This window comes from Phyllostomus discolor, chromosome 13, assembly GCF_004126475.2.
Source record: "Phyllostomus discolor isolate MPI-MPIP mPhyDis1 chromosome 13, mPhyDis1.pri.v3, whole genome shotgun sequence".
In the NCBI taxonomy this organism is placed as follows: domain Eukaryota; kingdom Metazoa; phylum Chordata; class Mammalia; order Chiroptera; family Phyllostomidae; genus Phyllostomus; species Phyllostomus discolor.
Window position 1 is genome coordinate 6,488,888 of NC_040915.2, and position 23,160 is coordinate 6,512,047.

At 58.1% G+C, this 23,160-nt stretch overlaps 1 protein-coding gene across 3 annotated transcripts; it reads left to right on the forward strand.

Annotated features, from left to right (window-relative positions):
* The first annotated feature begins 348 nt into the window (after positions 1-348).
* On the forward strand, positions 349-16,218 carry PDLIM4 (PDZ and LIM domain 4). 3 transcript variants are annotated; one of them, XM_036013680.1, is made up of 7 exons: positions 349-375; positions 5,521-5,672; positions 9,336-9,417; positions 13,636-13,805; positions 14,020-14,186; positions 14,518-14,635; positions 14,757-15,076. In XM_036013680.1, exons 1-7 carry the CDS (start codon positions 364-366, stop codon positions 14,959-14,961), a joined length of 906 nt encoding a protein of 301 aa, XP_035869573.1. In that variant the 5' UTR covers positions 349-363; the 3' UTR covers positions 14,962-15,076. The 3 variants fall into 3 exon arrangements, with proteins under 3 accessions (XP_035869573.1, XP_028384815.1, XP_028384814.1); XM_028529013.2 differs by lacking the exon at positions 349-375 and adding an exon at positions 549-944 and having other exon boundaries at positions 14,757-16,218; XM_028529014.2 differs by lacking the exons at positions 349-375; positions 14,518-14,635 and adding an exon at positions 545-944 and having other exon boundaries at positions 14,757-14,827.
* The last annotated feature ends 6,942 nt before the right edge of the window (positions 16,219-23,160 follow it).

Sequence of the window (23,160 nt, forward strand, 5' to 3'; positions counted from 1 at the left end):
GGAGTCCGACGGTAGGGAGTGGGGAGAAGACCGGGAAGGGCTCCAGGTGAAGGGCTGCACACAAGTCCACTCCCCTCGGGCACTTCACTCCCCTCCGGGAAGCACAGCCACTGCCCCAGTCAGCCTAGCTGCTCCTTTCCCAGGAAGCCCGGAGAGAGGACTGTGCTGGAGAAAGTTTCAGTGTCCTGGGGAAGCAGGGACAAGTCAGGAGCCACCTCTACCAGAGCCGTCCTGCTCTGCTCCCACCCCCATCCTGGGCAGTGCGGGCTGTCACACTGGGTCTGCGTGTCCCCACCCCAGGCCTGTTCAAGTGCAGGGCTCCTCAACAGTGTTCGCCGTTGGGAGGACTCGCAGCACCGAGGGATGGAGGTGCAGGTTTGTCTGCCAGAACTTGGAGGAGGTTTCTGAGCAAGGCACGGCCCCATCCCCCATCTGGGCCGCCACTGCCCGCCCCCACCTCATCCCTCCCCGGGCTGGGCGCCGCCCCGAAGGAGCTACTTCAAAGGGCCTGTGCCCCAGCTTCCGCAGCCGGGATCAGGTCCACGGCCCGCACCGCGCAAGCCGGGGCAGGATCCGGGACGTCGGGGCCGTCCCGGCCGGAGGGTCTCCGAGAGCCCCGAGGGCGTGCGAGGCGGGAGGCGCCAGGGCTGAGGGGCGGGTCTTCAAAGCCCCCTGAAGTGGGAGGGTCGGGACCGCCGCGGGGCCAATCCGGGAGCGCGCGAGCGGGGGCCGGGCGGAGGGGGGTCCGGGACCGGGCGGGCCGGGGGCGGGGCGCAGCGTCCAGGCGGCGGCGGCGGTGGCGGCGGCTCCTTAGTGTCCGGCTCTGGCTCCCGCTGCGGCTCCGGCCAGCGATGCCCCACTCCGTGACCCTGCGCGGCCCTTCGCCCTGGGGCTTCCGCCTGGTGGGAGGCCGGGACTTCAGCGCGCCCCTCACGATCTCTCGGGTGAGTCCAGTAGCCACGGGGCGGCGGGGAGGTCCTGGATCGGAGACCCGGTCCTCGCTATCCACCTGGGACCCGTATCCCCGACGTTCCTGAGGCTCGGAAGCTAAGGGTTTACCTGGGTGATTCGCAGAATGTAGAGGAGGCTTCCAGGCCAGACAGTGTCGCCTCAACCCCCTTTCCTCCCTCCCCCTGGGCCTGCCTGCCCTATCCCTTGGAGGAACACCCCACGGGCTCACACACCAGCCTCCCTGCTGGCCTTATTTTGGGACAGTCACTGCAGGCCAGGGAAGGACAGCAGTCATGGGCCAGGGGTCTGGACAGATCTACAGAAGCTCAGAAACACAGCTTAGAATGAACCCATCTGAAGATCTGGGGCAGAATGATGGGGAGTCCCCTCCCCTTATCAATGGTCATGTCCAGAGGAGCTGGTTCCTCCCTGTATTCGAAAAGAGAAAGATCCGTTCACTTGCCCACTCTGGTTTTGTCAGTCTCTCATCAATGACCTCAGTTGACCTAAGGGGAAGTAACCAGGGGAAAGGGATGCGTGACTAAAGGCTTGTGAGACCTCTTCCCACCAGGCCGGGGGCCAGGGTAGACTCAGCCCAGGTCCTCAAGATTCCAGGACCATGCACTGCCCCAGGCTCAGGACAGAGGAGGAAGAGAAGGAGGCACAGCCCTGGGCCGAGGCAGATCTGAGGACAGAGAGGCAGAAGAAAGGACTCGGGCCCTGTCAGAGAGTGTGCCCACTCTGGGGGAGATGGGATCCTGGCCCAGCCTTGGGACCCCAGAGTTTGCAGGGCCAGAACAGGGGACTCAGACTCGGCCCATAGGGGTTCCCAGCCTAGAGAAAAGACAAGGAGAAAACCCAGGCCCAGTCTGGAAGGAAGAGGGGAGGGGACCTGGGAACATCTGAGAGCCAATCCTTGCTCCCACACACCTGCTTTGGCCTTTCGGGGGCCTGTGTCAGGAGACCTGAAGACCACCCTCCCTCACCCTACTGCCATCTCTCGCCATGGGGGCTGGACCAAGCTAGCTGGACTTTCAGACAACTGTCCAGTTCTTGGGAGGGGGGTGGTCACCCAGGGGAGCGTGGGATCATGGAATCCCTTTTCTGGGGGCCAGGGTGACAGGCAGGCCCAGCTGTCCTGGGAGGCTTCCCACATCTGCCCTCACCTCACACTGCCAGGCCCCTGGGGCTGAGTGAGCTAGGCTCTCAGCATGTCCGGGAGCCTTTCATCTCCCATTTTCCTTAGGGAGCCCTGCTGGGGGGGGGGGCGGTGAGCATCTGTGTCTGCTGGGTGTGTCATGCTGTGTGTCTGCAGAGGCAGGCTGGTGAGGGCGCTAGGCCAGCCGGTGGGCCAGGCACCCTGGGCGTGAGGCCGCTGACAGGCTCAGCGGCGGCGGCTGACGGCCACAGGCGGCAGGGAGCAGAGACATCTGTTGCCCACGCGGCTGCCTGCCCGAAGAGGAAAGGCCTCCACACGTCACGGTGGCGGCAGCGGCCTTGTTTGGAGCTGATAGTGATGCAGGCTCCTGGCCAGCAGGCAGACTGGGAGATGGTTTGCCTGGAAGTACCGCCCCACCTTGTCCCTCAAAGTCACACAGCAGCAGCTCAGGCCTGAGGAGCCAGGATGGCTGAGCCTGGGTTTGGGTGGGATCTGAGGAGATTTACGGGGTTAGGGAGGCACAGGTCCCAGCGTGCCACCCAGCAGATACCTCAAGGGCAAGTCCGCAGACACTGAGGATGAGTGGGAGTCCCCACATGCAGGGGTTTGAGACCCAACCCACCCATGCTTCCAGGGCCTCCCCCACTCGGCAGGGATAGCCACACTCAGACAGGAAGGAGGCTGGCTGCCTAGCAGATCTGGGACCTTGCAACCTTAGCCTACACAACCTCCAATAAATTGTCCAGGGCTCCTTCCCCACACACCATGGAGATTGCTGGCTTCGGCGCATCCACAGCGTTCCAGGCCACACCCTGCAGGGTGTTGGTCCCAGCTTCCCAGCAACCAGTGCCTGGAATGAACACCACCGTGTGCCCAATGCCCCATGGAAGCTTTTTGCCCTGACGATCCCAGATTGTCCTCACAGCAGCACTAAGAAGGGAGAATTCCTTCTGGTCTCATATTACAGATGGGGACACTGAGGCTCAGAGAGGCTAAGGTGGTGTGCCCAGAGAAGCAGAGCAAGGACAGGAGTCCAGACGCGTCTGGAGCTTGTTGTGACTGTATGGAATGACATGGCACTGACTCTCTGGCTCCTGGCCATCACAGCCTCTAGGCTGGGTGGAGTGGAGCAGGGGCTGGGGATGTCATAGCGGCTGCAGGTGAGGGGCTGGTTCATGCCCCAGCCTCCCAGCTGACTCACTGCTCCCTGCCTCCCTTCCTTCTGTCTGTTTATCCTGCACTCAGCAGCCAGAGGGATGGGCTTGAATTCAACTCTGTCCTGTGACTTCCCTGCTTAGAGCCCTCCATGGTTCCCACCTACCTAAGAAAAATGGCAGCTTCTTATCTGGGCCTACTGAGCCCACAGGTCTGGCCCCTGCTCCTTCTCTGACTTGATCTCTTCCACTCTCTCTCCCCTCACTAGCAATGCTTCAGTTGCAAGCCTGCTCTTACTCTCTCTCCCAGATAAGCCATTATACACGATGACCTGGGATACTCTCTCCTTCCCTCCCTTTTTGCAGAGAAGCACACAGTAGTTATGAGCATAGGTCTGGAGCCAGTTAGCCTGGATTGAAATCCTAACTCCTATCTATCAATTGAAGGTCCCTCTGCCCTTCTCTGGACCTCAGTTAACTCACCTAGCAAATGGGCTGGCCTTCAGGGCTAACAAGACAATGTAAGGAAAGTCAGTTGCGAGAGTCACCATTTCCTGGCCTTTCGCCCTGTCTGACCAGAACTCTCCAGGCTAGTGGAGCTGGCAGGAGTTTAGCCACCTCTGCTTTCGAGAACTTCCCCACCCACAGGAGCCTGAATGAACCCTTGTGCTGGCTGAGTCATCCGACAGCTATGGGCCCCCCTGAGGAAGAGGACTCCTCTCCAGGGTGGGGACTGGGGTGAGCTGCCCCTCCTCCTAAGCCTCTCTTTCTTTGTCTGTGATTAGGGAGGACAATGCCTCTGTCTCACCAGGGGCTTGAGAGGTTGCCACGAGCTAGTTGTGGGCAAAGCGCTGAGCCTGGGCCGTTTCATGGAGCACGTATGTGTATCCGTGAAGGAGAGGGGCCTGGGGCAGAGCCTTGAGGGGAGGGTGGGATGGAGCCCAATGGGCCCCTCCCCATGGAGGACAGGCCTGTGCAGGTACCCAGGCCCTATGAGTGAGCATTAATGGTGGCAGGTGGCTGTAGGTGTCATGCTCCAGAACATTCCTTGGGGCAGCCTATTTTGGGGCAGGTCAGCTCAGGCAGTGCGCACACCAGGACTACAGCCAAGGAGCTGCCGGCACCTCAGCTCTGTGCACTCAGTACTGGGCACTAGCCAAGCTGAACCTGGCTGGGTTTCCAGAAACTCGGACCCCCCCAACCCCCACCCCTAGTAAGAACAGGTGACTGGCAGCTCTTGAGCCACAGCTGGGCTCTGCTGGAGAAACTGGGTAAGAATGAGGATGCTTAGTGTCCATTTCCAAAGGCTGTGCCAAGACTGTGGACAGGGTGAAGGGTTCCCTGGGCTGCCTCCTCAGGCCTCCCCATGAGCCCAGCCCCAGCCTCAAAGGGTCCCTCATCTGGGGACCAGCACTGTAAGAGGCTCAGGCTGTGGACACCACTTGACCCTCTGGGGTCAGCGGTGACCCTGGGTGGCCTGCGTGCCTGTCCTGCAGAGGAAGTGGAGGTGAAGTTGTGACCCAGGAATGCAGGCTGGCAACCAGAAGTAGAGGGCCCTGGACATGCTGGGGAGGTGATGCCCCAGACCTAGGGTGGGGCGCTAACAACATTCACTGAACAGAGTGGGACAGAGTGGTACGGTGAGAGGCCAGAGCGGGGGCTCCCCGGGGAAATGGCCTCTCTGCTGAGACTGGAAGGATGAGGAGGAGAAAGCAGGTAATAAGGATTTGGGGTCATAGGAAAGAATGAATGTTCCAGGTAGAGCGAACAGCACCTGCAGACGTGTGGAGGTAAGACAGACCTGGTGCCCGTGAGTACCCCTGGGCATTGAGATGGTTTAGACAGAGTGTGTGTGGGTGGAGGTGACTGTGGGGTGAGGGTGAAACAGGTAGGAAGCCAAGGTCATGAAGGATTTGAATGTCAGCTGAGGGCCCACTATGTGATCTATCTGGGGGGCACCATCTATGCAGGGTATCCATGACATGTCCATGCTTTGTCTGTATCAAGGAGCATGTGTATCCCTGTGTATCCCTTGCATATCCTCGGGCAGATACGCAGGCTGTGGCAGTAATATCCCCCTTGTCTGCAGCAAGGCCACATGGGAGCTCAGCCAGTCTCTTGGCCTGCACACCCATGGGTCATGTTGTCAGCAGGGCCACACTGGCTAGTTTCCGGTGGTTGGAGGGGTCAAGAGCAAAGCCTGCAGCAAGGCCACACAGTGACCAGTGTCCAGTCATCTAGCTTATCTGCCTGCAGGTCCATGCTGGCAGCAAGGCTGCACTAGCGGCCTTGTGCCCCGGAGACCTTATCCAGGCCATCAATGGTGAGAGCACGGAGCTCATGACTCACCTGGAGGCACAGAACCGCATCAAGGGCTGCCACGACCACCTCACACTCTCCGTGAGCAGGTATGGGCAGGGCCGGCTGGGCCAGGGCCGCTGGTATGGGGGACAATTTAAGGGGAGGGTAAGTTATGGGTGGGCAGCAGGCTGAGTGAGCTGGGCTTCACAGCTTCACCGCCTCAGCTGTGGGGCACCCCTGTCCTGAGGAGGAATGTTTTCATGGGGGCTTGGCAGGCGCTGGGTATGGGTAGTAGCTTAAGGAGGGAAAAAGCCCTGCTTTAACTCAGGGCCGGACGTGTGTTGGGGGACTTGTGGCAGTGGGTCGGCAGTCCAAAATCAGAGCTGAAATAAGACCTTGCTTGGGCAGCCTCAGGAGGGGTGACTTCAGTCCCTTCCCCCCTCACGTGACCAGCTAGATGACCATTTCAAAGAAGCTTCTTATTTATTGAACCCTCAAACCAACTTGATAAAGTAAAACCTAATATAGTCCTCAATCTACAGATGGGACAACTGAGGCTCAGAATGACTAGAGAGGGCTTCAAGTCCTACATCGAGGGAGTTGGGAAGCAAATTTGGCTTCCCATGTTTCTCATTCCCAAAGGCTCCTCTGCGTGTGCTTAGCTGCACAACACTCCTGCCCACCCCATAGCTGCAGTGCCTCACTGTCTCCGCTGTGGCCCACACCTCCGCCCTGGTTACATCTGGATGCCACGGATGGTGTAATGTGACACAGCCCATCGCAGGGGTGAGAGTGGGGAGTCACCACACCCCATGTGCACCGTATAGATAGATGGTCTAGGGTGGAAGGTCGCTCAGGCTCTGGGTCTTTGTTCAGCTCCGATGGCAGTCGGCTGGGTCGTGGCTGAGTAGGATCCTTCCGCCCCCGTCTTTCTTGGATCCAGGGAAGTCAGACATAAGTGCTGAGCTCCGTCACATTCACTGTTAACAGGGACTTTCCACAGCCCACTCTGGACATGCGTGGGAGAAGCCTCCCCAAACCACAGCACAGCTAGCCGTGCCTTAGAGGCAGCAGGGAGGGGGTGACCCATCGGCCTAGAGCCATTACACACAGTGGGAAGGCTTCTGAAGTAGCCCCCTTTTGTGTCTGGCCCAGGTCGGTGTCCAGACTGGGGTCAAGGCCCCTGGCTGTGCTCTCTGTGCTAAGTGGCTCCAGCTGTAAGTTCAGGCCATGTGCACACTACCTGACCCATGGTGCAGAGGCCCCAGCATGGGGACTGCAGCAGAACTGGTCCTCCTCCAGGCTCTGGGGTCTTAGGCTCCCCAGATGACCTCTGTGGGCCTGGGCTTCCTTCTCCACAAAGCAGGGTCACATCCATCACCCGCTCCCAGACTCAGGCACAGGCTGACTTCAGAAACCTCAGCACTGCTCTGGCCACAAGTGGCCCCGCCCCACTTGGCTGGGTTCCCAGGCCCTGACTCACCTCTAGCCTGGACTGTCCTGGCTGAATAAGGGAAGCCCTGGTGGTGTTGGGGCTGGGGATGATGGCGGTGGGGGCGTGAGTGGGGGGAGGCTCACAGAGGGTGTGAGTCAGGAGGTTACCAGAGGCAATGATGTCAGGGAAGGGTGGTGGGGTGGGGGCAGGGTGGGGGGCCCCCTTCCTTCCTTCCTTCCCTGGTCATTTGTTCCGATCCCGGCGTGGATGGAGCCAGGGGTCTTCTGACCTGTTCCACTCTGGGCGTTTCAGCCCGACGTGCTGCCCGGCCACAGAGCAGGTGTGAGCACACTCTCTGTTACCACAGTTCCTGGCCCAGCTCTGCACATGGGAACTACGATCCTCCAGCAAGTGATTTCATTTCAGAGCCCTTTGCTCCCTCAACTCCAAAATGGGGCTTTCTTGTGATCTGGGGACTGAGCGATGATGACATACCAAGTCTGCTCAGTCAGGGTGAAAACCTGGGGTCCGGTCCCCCAGCCCTGCCCCCAGTGATCACACCTGCAGATGCTGGGGATCAAGAACAGGGGCCACGTAGATCCTCTGGGTCAGCCTCTCTTCTCCTGGGCACCTTCCAACCTGCAAAGCCCCCAAGTCTGTTACTGTCCTGCCAGGACCTATCCTATGCTACGCTTGGACCCTGGAGGCCCCTCAACATGGGCTCCACCCAGCCCAGCTGCCCTCCCTGGCCTCCTGTGTACAGAGGAGGGCTTTGACCCTCCACAGGCTTTTCCAGAGGATGGAAAATGAAGTAGAGACCCAGGTTCCCTGCTATGCCTATTGGTCTGGAACTCAAAGCCAGGTGTCCAACAGCTCAAGCTAACCCACACTCACTGGGCATATTCCGTGGGGCCGGGACTGGCCCAGTGTCAGCTCCAGCCCTGGGGCTTCTGGCGGGGCCTCTGTGGCCCATTGTGTGTGCTTCAGAGGCTTTCGCGCAGCCCACCTTAGGCCGTCATTTTGCCTAACGGTGGCAGGTGGGGCCCCCTGCGCAGCCTGAAGTGAAGGCCTGGCCATGCAGTCAGACACCTGAATAAGCCCTTCACTCTGACCTGATGCCCAGAGCCACCCTCGTGGCTCCAGGGACTTTGTGCCCTCTGACCTTCAGACGTCAGACTTGCACTCCTCTTCTGGCCCGAACATCAGGGAAGCAGAAGACAGGTGGCCGCCACGCTCCTGCCAGACGTACCCCAGCGCTCTCTGTGGTGGGGGGCCTCGTAAGAGCTGAGTTGGGGTGGTCACCCAGTAGCCTGGCTAAGAGGCCTGAAACCGGATGCCAGGAGTGCAGTGTTGCCCCGGGGCAGCAGAGGTCCCTGCCGCAGACTCCCAGAAGGCTGCGGGTAGAGAGGGACGGGCAAAGGTGAGGAAGTTCAGAGTGGGTATGGAATACACGTGCAGAAAGTGTTAAAAGCCCTCTGCTGCCTGGGGGAGAGAGGTAGGGTTGAGCGGCTGGCCCCCTGGTGAGCGGTCAAGAAACCCCAGGAGGCCTTTTAGGGTGAAGTGGGGACATTATTCCCCTTTGGTCTACCCAGCCTCCCTTCACACCCACCGGACAGCCCAAAGTCCACACATACCCCCCTCTGCCCCCACCCCACCTGCCTCCCCACAGGGCTACTGAGTGGCAGGCTTGGGCCCCAGCCTGTAGCCTCTCCGCCCGCCCATCTGCCCTGCTTATGGCAGGTTTACGATGTTTTTCTCCCTCCTGAGTGGTGTTTGGCTTCTGGTTTCTATGGTGAAGCAGGAATTTCCTAATGGCCTGTTTCCCATCTGGGCGGGGCAGACATTGGTGATGACTCTGCCGGCATCAGCAGGAGGGAGGCGTGCCCCTCCGAGCCTCCTCCGTTCCGCCTACCCCAGAGCCCACGGATGAGAGGGGTGAGGGGATGTGTGATGGGACAAGGGGATGGCAGATGGACATGAGGGACCTGGCTCACCCTGCAGGGAGGGGGCCCCCTGCGGGCTGAGCTTATTTGGGTAGGCCACAGAGAGAGTAGAAGAATGGAGAAGCTGCAGCTTCCTGTCTAGGAGTCAGACCAGAGAGGGATGGAGCAGCTGGAACACACAGCCCCATCCCAGGTGGTTGGCAAATCTAGAGTCTCCCTGCCACAATGGCCGCCATTTAGGCACAGGAGAAAGCACTGAGGTGATGTCCTTCTCTGTACAGGGGTGCCAGGCCTGGCCCTGGGTGTCTCTGGACCCAGAACCCAGCCTCTCTGGGCCTTAGTTCCCAGGCATAGTAAGCAGAAATATCTGACCATCCTAATTCCTGCCACAGGCCTGAAGGCAGGAGCTGGCCCGGTACCCCAGAGGACAGCAAGGCTCAGGCTCACAGGATCCACATTGAGCCCGAGGCTCAGGTATGTAAAGGCTCAGAGCATGCCCAGGAAGAGGGGCCAGGCCTGGACCACAAGTTTAACTGCACTGGATGTCCTCACTGAGGCTCTCGGATGCCCAGGCTAGACTGAAGCAGAAGGCTTCTCTGGGCCATGCCCAGCCCCATCCCACGTTCCCCAGGCGATGGGCACCCGCTGGGGGCTCTGTCTGTACTCCAGCAAGCCCTGGGTCTGGTACTAAGGTGTCCATGGTGGGGAGGGTTAGGGCCAGGCCTTGGCTCAGGGCTGCTACCCACCCAGCTGGGTTTCACTCTGGTGCCCAGTGGTGCCAGACCAGCAGGATGTCACTAGGCTGTGGAGTGACCTCAGGCAATGCGGCGCTCTTCCGTTTCATCCTAGCCTTAGGTACCTACCTGGCCGGAGCCACAGGGCTGACCTTAGAATGCCAGGCAGTTCCTTGCCCTGTCCAATGCTGAAGTTTTCTCCTGGCCATCCTGTGACTGTGCCTAGCAGACCTCAGGCTGGAGGACTACTTGCTCAGTCACCTCTTTGCGTATGACAAGAGTCGTAGCCACAGTGCTGTCCTCAAGGAGAGTGAGGGGATCCAGGCTGCTCTGTGACCTCTTTTTGCTACGGGCTTGTGGGGCAGCCAGTTGGCAAGACTGAGGTATCCAGAGCCGGCTCAACATCCCCATGTCACCTAGTTTGGGCAAGGTGGAGTTTGGGCTGGTGCGTGATGGAGCTAGAACTGTGAACCCGAGCACGTGGGGCCATAGCCTGCTGGGCCTGCTGTGTCCACTCTTGCTATGGAGGCTTCGCTGTATCAGAAGAGAAGATCTGCTGTGGCCTGTCCCTCACCATCTATCCCAGTCCCCAACTTACTCTGACATTTGTTCCCTACCTTTCCCTTGCTGGTGAGGTCAGATGCTTATCACATGCCAGGGAGTACCTGTTCTAGAAGCGTAGAGACTTACCAGTTCTGGGGTGGTAGAAGCCAGGGGTCTAAGGAGTCCACATGACTCTATCAAGGAATCAGAGAGGGCTTCCTGGAGGAGGGGGTATCCAAGCCAAGACCTGAAGGAAGAAGAATAAGGCAGAGAAAAGTATGGAAAGAACACATGTGCCAGGAAGCATATACCAAGGCCCAAAGGTAAGTCTGTATATCATAGATCAGAGAAAAGAAAAGTCCCAGGGGGTGGGAGGGGAGAGGTGAGGGGTGAGGTGATAGGGCAGGGTCACAAAGAGGCTCTTAGTTTGCTCTATCCAGAACCTCAGCTGTTCTTGCAGAGATTCATGGCCACACCTGCGTCTCAGAAGCTCGCTCTGGTAGTCGCATGAACCCAGGGCCTGTAGGAGCAGGGGGAGAGAGTGGGGTGGGGGAGACAAGTGACAAGTCAGCCACACCTGACATGGGCCATACAGAGCGGAGCAGTGGAGCACAGGCCTACTATGTGAGGCTCAGGCCAGGTAGGACAAAGGGGCCTCAGCTTGCTCTGTTCAGTCTCTAGGAAAGGCTCGGGGCCAGCGGGCTCCGGGGGGCTGAGGACTACAGGGCAACTCCCCCTGCCCCCACGACCTCTTCTAGGACCAGGCTGTTGAGGCTGGAAGCAAAGGGATTTTCCATAAGCAACAGGGCTGCCTGCCTTTGTACTTAAAAGGTCATAAGCTCCATGGGTGGCGAAAGAAACTCCCCCACCCAGCCCCTGCAAAGCTGTATCCAAAGTAACACAGACACAGGGCCCATTGTCCCAGACTGTTCCCACCCTCTGCCTGCAGGGGGGAGGGGGTGGGCCCAGCTGAAGCCAACAGAACAGCAGAAAACCACAGTTGGCCCTAAGACCAGCACAAGATGCTCTGGTACCAACCCCACGTGGGGTGCAACAGGGCCAACTGGAGCTTCAGGTCGACCTTCCGAGTAGGGTTATAGGAGATGTTCCTCTCGGGCCTCACGTGGGAACACGGGAGGCACTTGGCACCATCCAGAGTGGAGAAAGGATGGTGATAAGGAGTGTTTTCCTGGAGGGGGTGGCATTTAAGCTGAGAACCAGGAGACAGGTTAAGGCTAGCCAGGTGCAGCAGGCAGCCCTTCACACTCAGCCTGTTCTCTCCAGACTAGCAGAGAGCTGGAGTTTGGCTTCTGGAAGGTGCTACTGACTCAGCACCCACCTCTGTCCAAGCTTAGTGTCCCACATTCTGACCACAGTCACATGGGTGCTGATGAGCAAGGAGGCAGTTACCCCCATCCTGCTCACTAATCCAGCTGAGGCTTCAACAACCGAATCAGCAGCTGGCAGGTACTCAGAGTGCGCGAGCACATGGGACCAGGTGCACCACCACAGAGAGGGGGACCCAGGAATGGGGCTCAGGAATGCCCTTGACAGCTATTTATCCAACAAGCATTTGCTCTGTGGCAGGCACTATGCTAAGTGCCTTGTATGCAACCATCTCATTGTATCCCCACAAGGAACTTATGACATAGAGCTCATCACATGTTCCATTTCACAGATGAAGACACAGAGGTTCAAAGGTGAAGTGACTTGCTCAGTTAATGAGTGATAGAGCTGGGACTCGAATCAAGACTGAGGTCACTATGCCCTATCCACTGAGTTCAGACCTAGAGAGGCCGTGCCATAGCCTCACACCCTGCTGGGTGGGCGTGAGTGAGGGCCTCCTTCCTCCAGGTCCCTCTGACTTCCCCTTCCTGTCGAAGCCTCCTCTGTACCAGGCCCAGCCCTGCCCCCATGGCCCATGGCCCATCTGGTCCCCATGAGAGGCTAGGCCAGCCTCTCTGCCTGCTTGCCCCCAGAGACAAGTACTTGACTGCTCGGATTTCCCAGGGGCTCATGTTGGGCCCAGAGGGAACAAGAGTTTTCCTGCTGCCGTCGCATCCTTAATGGGGGCCCACCTGGGCAGTTCGAGACCTTCTCCTTTGTCTGTTGGGGTGTGGTGGTATCACCCCCACTCGGCTGCCGGCCCACCCTCTCATTCCCCAAGTTCCTGCCCAGCTGCAAGCCTGCAGAAAGCAGGGGCAGTCTGGCAAAGCCCTGCAGCCTTGGCAGTGCCCCCGTGCTGGAGGCAGCCTGAGCTCAAGTCAGGCTCATTCCCCCAGGTTAGGCATCCTTCCCTCCGCACCTAGTGTTCCTGTCCCCACAGCAGAGCAAAGGGAAATTTATACCTCACCTTGCAGGCTGAGGCTGAGACCACCTTCAATGGCCTTCCGTCAGGCTGCTGTGGCCACCAACCTTGTTCCAGCCATGGAGGCCACAGTGGTCATCCCCAGGGTGACCAGCACTGGCTCTGAGTGTGTGTGACTAGGTTATGTAGGTGGGGCTGGTGTGCGTTGTCATCATCGTGTGTATGTCTGTAAACACACTTGTGAGAGTATGTGTGCCTGTGTTTGCATTGCTGTGTGCCCGTGAACGTGAGCCTACACAGCCCCAGACTCTGTGGGGACAGGGACCCATGGTCCCCTTTGAGACCCACACCCACAGAGATCCTCCCCTTCTTAGGGGCTGAGGAGGCATGTTTGGGGCACTCCTCCCCAAAACATTTCAGCCATGGCATCAGACTGGCCATGCGGTAGTGGGCTGGGGAGCCCTGAACCCTGGCCCTGCCTCTGCCCCTCATCTGCTATGCCTGTGGAAGGCCATCAATTTGGCCTGGGGAGCAGGAAATGGGGGTAGAGGTGGAACTAGATGGGGCTGACCACACAAGGGCACACTGGAACCTCAGCCTTCCCCCACCGAAGGCCCGTGGGCACACAGTGTTTGATGACCTTCCTGGCTTCAGGACAGGAGTTGCTTTTTTGTTTCTAGCCACTGGCCTGTCCAGGATCCAGGACGTCTCTGGTAGGTAGGGAGGTTTGGCACCAGGACCACCTCTACAGAGAAGCCGTACACTCTGTTCCAGCTGTGCTGGCCTCATAGAGCCACTGGGGATGCCCCCTGGTGGTGGAACCACGCAGGGCATCTGAGCCAAGGCTGAGCCTCAGGCATGGGGTTTTTGCATCTGACTTTACAATGGGCGTTTGGGGGAGGGGTGAATCAGGCTCAAGGCTCAGCCCTTCCCCACAGACGCCCTCCCTGCCTGGGCACCATCGCCCAGAGCTTCCAGAGCAGGGGTAGCCGGCAGGCATCCAAGAAGGCCCAAGCATAGCAGGGGAGGGAGTGGGTCTACCAGGAATGGCCAGAGGCCCTACCTCAGAGGGTCTCCCAGTGCCTCAGACCTCTCTCTTTCTCACAGGATGGCAGTCCAACCACCAGCAGGCGGTCCTCAGCCTCGGGGATTGGCCCCGAAAATGGCCGATCTCCTTATGGTCAGTCACCTCATCTCCCGGCCCCTCACAATGGCAGCAGCAGTGAAGCGGCCTTGCTGGCCCAGATGAGCAGCCTGCATGTGTCTCCACCCTACAGGTAGTACCGGAAATGTGGCTTTTGCTGCCACACCTAGATCCCCTCTTAAGCCCTGATCCCTCACATCTCTCTAGGTCCCATCCTGACCCTGACGCTTGATCCGTGGGTCGCAGCTGCCTGCATTCTGACCCATGAAACTTTCACCAGACCCCTGAGCGGGCAGAGTGAAGGCTGGCACTGCAACCCTGTCCCTTCGCGCATCTCTTTCGCCCAGCACTGACCCAGCCAGAGGCCTCCCGAGAAGCCGAGACGGTGGCATCGACTTGGGCTCCGAAGTGTACCGGATGCTGCAGGAGCCCGCCGAGCCCCCGGCCGCTGCGGAGCCCAAGCAGTCAGGCTCCTTCCGCTACTTGCAGGGCATGCTGGAGGCCAGCGAGGGCGGTAAGACACCCTCCCCCGTCCCCACGCGTCTTCCCACTCCTTGAAGGCCTCCGGCTGTCCCCCTACCGCCCCCAAGCGGCGCCTTCGCGACCCCAGGTCCTGCCTCCTAGCCATCCGCCCCTCCCTCTTCTCCTCGGTGTGGTCCCACACCCCTGGTGGCGCCGACCCGGTCGCAGCCCCTTTCCTCACGCCCTCCAAACCTCCTCCCCGTCTGTGTGCGAAGTCCCCGGAAGCCCGGCTCAGCCCCACATCCCGCAGAAGTGCGGTTTTTACCTTTTTCGACCTCCACCGGCCCGAACCTGGCTGATGCCACCCGCGCTCCCGCTTTCAGGGGAGCGGCCCGGGCCTGGTGGTCCCCGGAACCTCAAATCCACGGCCGGCAAACTGGGAGCCCCGCTGAGCGGCCTGCAGGGGCTGCCCGAGTGCACACGCTGCAGCCACGGCATCGTGTGAGTACCCACGTCTGCCTTCCCCACGCTGCCGCGCTTCACCCCGACGTGCCCGACACCCTGGGCCACGCGTGCTTGCTAATCTGTCGCCTGACGCTGTCCTCTGCTGGTTTCCCAACAGGGGCACCATCGTCAAGGCGCGGGACAAGCTGTACCACCCCGAGTGCTTCATGTGCAGCGACTGCGGCCTGAACCTCAAGCAGCGCGGTTACTTCTTTCTGGACGAGCGGCTGTACTGCGAGAGCCACGCCAAGGCGCGCGTCAAGCCTCCGGAGGGCTATGACGTGGTGGCGGTGTACCCCAATGCCAAGGTGGAACTCGTCTGAGCTGCTCCTGGAACACCCCCTCCCTGCCTCTGCTTCTAATGGCCTAAGCGGCTCGTGTAAATATCTGTTTGCCCCTGCCTATCTAATAAACTCCCTCTACCGGGGCTTGCCTGCAGCAGTGCCTCAGCCTGTCTCCCTCCAGCGCAGGCCCTGGCTTCCAAGGGTTCCCTCTGTTCAGATTCCAAGCATGTCCTGGGCACTGGGTGCAACGATGAGCAAGACGGGCACTGCGCAGAGCAAGGAGGCCACAGCCTGGGTGGATGGCGGAGTGAATCACAAGGGGCAGTTCTATTCAAAGAGGCAACGTCTGGGGTGCTATATGGCGATGCCGCGCCAAAAGCTCTGACCTCGGTGGAGTCAGGGAAGGTGTCAGCTGAGAACTGAGAAATAAGGAGGAAGAGCTGCACGGGGTGAGGAACTGTGTGTGCAAAGGTGTGGCAGGGGTGAACACAGACAAGAAAGGCCCTGTCTGGCCACCAGCACGAGCCCGGGCAGCCCCTAGCAGCTACAGGAGAGACTGCGCCTAGGGGTGTGTATGAGTGGCAGAGGTTGGGACTCTGTGGGCAGTATCTGTCTCCCTGCACTTTCCCAAACTCTCTCCTGGCGTTCCTCCCTTTCCCCTTTTTCTTTCCCCTTCCCCTCTCTCACCACCAGGGAGTGTGCCTAGTGCCGGGGCGGGGCGGAGTGGGGCTGGATGTGGGTAAAGAGGAAGATTTCAGAAAGAGCACTCAGCACGGCTTGGTAGCGTGCACGCCTGTACAGACTCACTCTTTAAAAGTATTAACACTGCCAGAGCTGGTGAGCGGAGTGCGCACGCCCTAGGACACGCCGGGACTCCGGGTCACATGCAACTCTCCTCCGGACTGGAAGTAGCCTTGTTTATTTGGTGCTGGTTTATTTAGTGAGTCCGAATAATACACACGCTTATGCTATTGTCAATTTTGTACCATCACAAACCACAAGACTGTCGTCAGTTCACATTCTCACCATCAGCACACAACGGTACTCATTTCCGTGTGCTCTTGCAACACAGGACATTTTTTCCCCACTTTTGCCAACCTAAGTAAAACGCGATCTGTAGTTGCTTTAAATTGCATTTGTCTAATTGCCCGAGATGAACATTCACTCAACACATTGTGTTTGTTCTTGGGTGCTGAGCGAGCAGAGGGGAACAGAGTGGTCCTCTTCACGAGTTCTTGTGTGAAATGCTCTAAACCCTTCACTCTCTTTTCTGGTGGTCATTTAAACTTTAGAAAACATAGGAACTTTTCACTTTTGTAAGAATCCTTTTGTAAGAATCAGTTACCCCACTGATCTATTGTCCTATTCCAGTGACAATATCACACTGATGTAATTACCACCGTTTAACAAAGAACTTGTTCCTCGTTTACAAACGTGTCAAGGCTGTTCTTGAACGTGCTCAGTGGTCAGGTTTAGAGTGCCAGGCTGTGGGAAAACAAGCAAACCAGCCTCTGAACCAAGCATGGCTGGGGTCGCCCTGGACCTACAGACTCCCTGAGAGCTGGCGTAGAGTCCTTTCCTCCCGGGGAATACTGTGACCTGGGCTCACTGTCGCATTTATTCAGGTGCCGAGCACGCAGTCTCATCCATATTTATTTCCGTTTTCTTCTTGTAGATCTCCTGTTCCTGCCTTATTTTGCTCCTAGGATTACTTCCAAAAGCTTCTCCCGCCCCTCCCACCCCTCCCTGAGGGAGCATAGCCCCTGAGATGTGAGGTGAGAAGCGGGGCCTGGAGCCCTGGGCCTGGTTCCGCGGGTGGCCGCAGCCTCCCCAACTTCGCACCCCTCTGCTCCTCCCTGGGTCTCAAGCCAGTGCAGCGAGGCCCCGCCCCGCCCCGCCCCGCCCCGCGATGCGCACGCGTCGGCGCACGCATGCGTACTCCGGCTCTCCCCTGCCGCCTCCGGACCGCGTCAGAGTAGGGTGGGACAGTGGGAGCGTTGGCCCTTCGTTGCCGTCCGGCCTTGACTGCTGGCGGGGTCCGGGCCTTACCCTGTCATGGTCGGGCGGGATGGACGGGAGGACGGGCAGCCTGGGAAGCCAGAAGGCGCAGGAACCGAGTGGAGATATAACGGAGTTACGGGCACCGGCCTCCAGCGAGCTCTCAGACCCAAATCGGCAGACTCCGCCCCTCCCTCGCCTCATTTGCACCCGCCGCGCTGCAGTCACCAGCCGCCGGGGCTCCCCTTAATCCCGGGACACGCAGTCACCCCCCCCCCCCCACGGAGACAGCCTCCCAAGTTGAAGGGTCCTTGATCTCCCGCGGCACCATCGGCACCCCCAAGACCAACAGCTCGACCCTCAGGGCTGCGGCCACCGGAGCAGCCCTTGTCCACGCAGGCATCCCAGGGAGGGGTCGGCCGGGGAGACAGTAGTTGACAGAAGTGGCGCCCAGAGCTGTCAGGCTGATTTGTCCTCCCCGTGGTTCACTTAGTCTCAGCCTAGTGCCCCAAACATCTCAGCCCAGGGGCCGAGCACAAATGTAATGGACATGAAAACCCTGGGACAGGGTCCCTGTGGGACATTGTCTCTGTAACCCAGGGTCCTGGACCTGAGATGGGGCAGGAGGAGAGACAGGTCAGGTTCCCCAACTCAGAGTGCCCCGACCCACCCGGACAGGCTGAGCTCTCATTGTCCCCAAACCTGCCCCTCTCTCAGGCCCCCACCTCCAGAGCCTTCACCAGAGACTGGGACATCATCCTTTAAACCCGCACCTCAACCATCCCATCCACCCATCACTCTGTCTGAAGTTGTGCCTCCTAAGCATTTCTGGGGCCCATTTCAGGGCGGCTGGAGGATTCTCTCACTCCCTTGCTTCATGGACCCCTCCATGGCCCCCAGGGGCGTGAGGATGGAGGTCTGGATTGATCAGTTACAGGCCTAGCATTTGAAACCTCTCTGACCTCAGGAGCTGACCTCTTGGCCTCACTTCCCCTGCTGCACCAGGCAGTTCACCACTCTCCGAGCCGTCCTGTCTTTTCCTATGCCTCAGGCCTTCTCCCAAGCTCAAAATGCCTTTATTCTTCTTCATCCAGCAAACCCCTCCTCACTCCTCAAGTCCCAGCTCACTGTCCCCTTCCCTAGAGCCAAGCCTGGTCTACCCATCCCCAGGCAGAGGCAGTAGTTCCCACCCACATGCCCTCCACTCCATCCCCTCCACAACCCCGTCAGCAGCTGGGGCAGAGCCTGGCCAGACCTACCTCTGTCCTGCCCAGAGCTAGTCCAGGCACCGAGAAGTGTAGGAGCCCCGGGGCCAGTGCACACACAGACACAGCCTGGGCTTCCTTGCCTCCCACCACCTTCTTCCTTGAGGGCAGCTGCCACCCACTCATTCAACTACTTATTTACTAAGATTTTACTGTGTTCCAGGCTTGGTGCTACCTCCTAGGAAAACATTTTGAACAAACAAGTACAGATTATAGGCAGTGCCATAAAGGAAATAATTAGGTCATCACTGGAGAAAATAAGTGATCCCTTCATGTGAGGAATTTAGAAAGACCTCACAAATACAGTGACATTTGAGCAGAGACCTGAGGTGGTGAGGAAGCCTCTGTGCGGGCGCCTGAAGAAACTGCAGCCCAGGCAGAGGGGGCAGGGAATACAAAGGCCCCAAGCAGGACAGGGAGAGAAGGCATTGCTTGCTTGTCGTCCTATGAACAGTGAAGAAATGGCCGGAGAGGTGTCAGTGAGGTGGCTAGGAGTAGCAAATGAGGTCAGAGAGAGGTGGGGACAGGCAGGTTGACCATGTTGGCCTTGTAAGTCACAGGAAGGACTTTGGGTTTCACTCAGAGATGAGAAGCCAGAGGAGTGGCATGACCTGGGCTTTTATGCTTTAACCAGAATCACCCGGGCTGCTGTATGAATAGGCTGTGAGGGGCAAAGGTGGAAGCAGGGAGACCAGTTAGTAGGTGTGACTGCATTCATCTCCACTAATCCCTAACTAGCCCACTCCCCTCGGCCCCCACAGCTACAGCCCCAGCCCACATTCTCCTGCCTGGGTGCTGCAATAGCCTCCTACCTGGCCTTCCTGTCTACTGTCTGGCCACCTAGTCCCCTCTCCACCCAACAGCAGAGGGAGCTTTTTAAAATGCAGTTCTGATTCTGTCACTCCCCTCTATTAAAACTCCTGGCTCTCCATTGCTCTCAGGACAAAATCTAAACTCCCAGTCCCCACCCACAAGCTCCAGGACACACAGCCCCTGCTGACCTCTGCTATCCCCATAACTCACACTGATCTGCAGGTTCAGCTTCATCAAGTTCTCTTCCAGATTCTTATGGCCTCCCTTGACCTTCCAAGGAGCTTGGAGCGAAAACTGAGTCCTTTCTTTTAGCTCTGGGTGTGACACTCTTATTGCCCCACCTTCCTCCTTGAGATTCAAGGGAAGGGGTGAGGGCAGAAGAAAGCTAGAGGCTGCATCATGCCAGAAGTCCTCCCTTCCTGGCCCAAGACCCAGCCCCTCTAGGGGGCACAGTACCCTGGCCCTGGGCTCACAGGCCATGAACAGCTGAGTTGAGGGAAGCAGACAGTTTTTCGAGCTGGGCTGTGATGTCCAGAGGACCAGGCTGTGGGCCCAGAGAGTGTCCCAGCCCACCTGGGGAGCGCCCCACCAGCTCCTCTGCCTCAGGGTCTCCCTGCCCAGCTCACCTGCACTCCAGCTCCATTCCGACAGCTCATTCTTTCCCCAGGCTACAGCTTCGTATCCTTGGCCCTCAGACTCTTTGCAACTCGGTGTAATTTCATGATTTACCATTTTCCCACACAATATTCCTCAGCACCCCTAAAGGGAGTCAGAAGTTTAACAGGGGTTGAAGGTGGTCAGGTGGTCTCTTTGACCAGCAAGGACTGTCTTCCTATTCCCACCACCAGTGGGAAACTCTATTTGGGTCCCTAGAGAAACCAACTTTCATCTTTGTTCCTGTCTGACAGGGACCATTTGTGGCCAAAGGCAAAGGCAAGAAATCCCAGGAGAGGCTGCCAGAGGCCTGTTCCTGAGGCTGGCCTCAGCCGCGAGGGCTCAGAAACGCAACTGACCAGCGCCCTGTGAGCAGGTGTGTCTCCCCAGTCAGGCCCAGTGAGCCGAGCTCAGAACTGAGCACCACCCAGCAGCCCATCGCTGACGACAGCAACGGTGGAAGGACTGGTGGAAGGACTCTCGGCGGTTCTCCAGAGCCTAAGGCACATTTTCTCAGGAAGCCAGGCACAGCCACAGACTCAGAGGAAGGGACACGAGTTGGATAACAACTGTGACAGGAACCCATGAGTCCCAGGCATTTACCTGCAAGTCCCTTAATGAACTGATTTTACTCTTCTTTAATCCTCATGTCAACCTAAAAGGAAATACAATGATTATATCCATTTCATGGATGAGCTCAGGAAGGTCACACACTGGTTAGCTAATCTCAAAGGGCACCCAGGGCAACCTCACCTACTCACCTTCCCTGGAGAACACTGCCTGCCCCACCGGTGGTCTGGTGACACTGACTGGGGGCCATTTCTGAAGGTTGCTGACCTGTCTCTGTCTCACATGGCGCTGGGCTCCCGGTCCTCTGTGGGGGATGGGATGGTGGGAGCCGGGTGACCCTTGGAGCTTTGGGTCTGAGAGTGGATGAGGCAGTTTTCACAATACCTTATCATAAACTCTGACATGCATGGACCCACTCCCATGCCTGCTTGACTTGTTCCCTAGATCACATCATAATCTCTGCCAAATGGCTATCCCAGCTGCTCTCCAGCTGCTCCGTGGTTCCTGGAGCTGCTGAGATGATGGAGGCAGAGATGGAGAAGAGAGGTAGAGACAGAGAGAGATAGAGATGAAGACTGGCAGAGAGATAGGGATGGGGCAGGGGATAAAGTGGAGGTAGAGGAGACAGATAGAGAGATGGCTAGAGGTAAAACAGGGAAGAACCTGCTTGGAGAGGTCCCCAGAGCTCTCTGTCTCTGATCGCGGGAGCCTGCCCGACTGGTGTGGTCTCTCACCCCTTAGCCCCGTCCCCCTACCTCATGCTGCGTACACCTCCTTCCCTCCTTCCTAGCCTGCGTTCCCGTCCCCTCTCCTGACTATTGCCGAGGCACCAGGCTCCTCCAGGCTCCTCCAGGCTCTGGCCTGGCTCCTGCTTTCCTCCTCAACTGCTCCTTCTCTAGAGCGCCACATGTTGTTGGGCTGCTTTCCAAATGCCCCACCCTCCTTTCATGGTCTCGCCTAGTCCCACTGGATTTGGTCTGGCAGGACAGGGATCAGAGGCCACCCTGGCCCAGCCAAGGGGTGGATCTTGCCCTACAGGCTCGGTCTTAAGCAGACTGCCCCGCTAGGACTCCACTTTGGTTTGCCAACCACCCCCAGTCCCCAGAGCCACCTCCACAGCAGATTTCACTAATCCCCACAGATTGTGCGGCTTTGCTGTCAATCTTTGGAACCTGCTTCCAACCAGAAACCCTGGCTCTGCTCTCTGGTGACCTCAGCCTCGGAGAACTCTGCCCAAGTCCTCAGGAACTGTGCAGTCCTGACCATTCCCAAAGACGTATCTCCAACCCACACCTCTGACTGCCTGGGCCTCACTACATGGGTGTCCCAAGTACAACCCAAACTCAAGACATCCCAAACGTACCTCCTCATCTTCTCTCCAATGTGCTCTTACTCCTACACTTCCATCTCAGATAAAAACACCACCAACTACTCATCCACCCAGCTCCCCATTTTTGGCATCTTCCCTACCTCCCCCTATCCCTCAGCTCATGTCTAGTTGGTCATCAAGGCCTGTCCTTGTCACCTCCTTACCAGCTCCAAAATTCATCTCCTTCTTGTCCACTACCATCATCACCATCTTGGATGGTCTCCTCACCAGTGTCTCTGTCTCCGCCCTCTTTCCTCCTTTGCATTCTCACCTTGGCCACCAGAGGGATCTTTCTAAAAACAGAAATCGCATCAGGTTTTCCCTCTGAGGAGTCAGAATGAAATCTAAAGCCGTATAACAATTAAGACTTTGTAAGGTCAGGGATGGTTTTGCCTCTGCCAACCTTCCCAACCTCATCCCTCTGCCTTTCCCCACCTCTGATTTAGGGCTCACGTGTCAGGGTTGGATCGGATGGTTCCACTGCCAGGAGGTGGCCTGTGGACCGGCTTGTTCCCCGCTGTTGACTCTCGCTCGGCTAGAATAGGCGTGCAGCAGGGCCAGGTTGGATCGGATCGTTGGCCTCGCCATTCTGTTGGCATTGTTTCTGTCAGTGCCGACTCTGACCAATGTGTATAGCTGGTATGTGAACAGCACGTTCGTATAACAATCTTAGGAATTAGCTCCAAGAGATGGAGACCCTGACCTCCAGGCATCCCAGCTCCAGGAGATTTGCTGAACTGCTTCCCATCATCCCTGGAACCAGGATAATGTGAAGCCAGGACACCTACACCAGGAAGACATGCACTGGACTGTCACTTGTCTTATCGGACTGGATTGTGCTTGTCTGCACGTAGGGAACTTTGCAGCCCCCTCCCTTGAACTCTTTGTTACATTCCCCTCTTCCTCCTTATGGAAACCTCTGCCTCCACTGAGAGGGGGAGGTGGGCTTTGTGACTCGAGTCCCCTGTCTCCGGGTGGCCAGCACAAAAGAAACCACTTTCCTTTACATCAGCACCTGCCTCTCGAGTCCGTAGTGGCAGGCAGTTGGACCTGCGGTTCCATGATAAGCAGAAACGAGAGTTGAATGTATAAACGAAGCTACAAGGGTCCTCCCTTTCTCATGCTCCTGGGTAGCACCCAGTGAGGGCAGCATAGGCTGTGTCCTCCCTGGTCCTGTCCAAGTAGCATGACAGGCATGTGGCTCATGGCTTCAGAGTCTCCAGGCATACTGTTTACTCCAGCTACTGCTGTGACAACCAGCTCCTTCAGTGTCCCAGTCTCACCCGCACTGTTTACTCTCACTTTCTGCTCCCAGACTCCTCAGACCCTGAGGCTCGGGACACCTACAGACACTTGCTCAACACGGACACCTGTGTGGGGGCATTAACACCTAGTGGGGCACCCTTGGAGGGATAGACACCTAGGGGACCTATGGAGACACCTACTTCTGAACCTTAGGCAGATATTTCCAAGACTCGTTCCCCCAGGTCCCCACAGCTGTGACCAACCGCAGGCTATACTCTTGTAGTGGTTTCCTCCACAGTCCTTTACTCCTGTTCCCTTAGATCT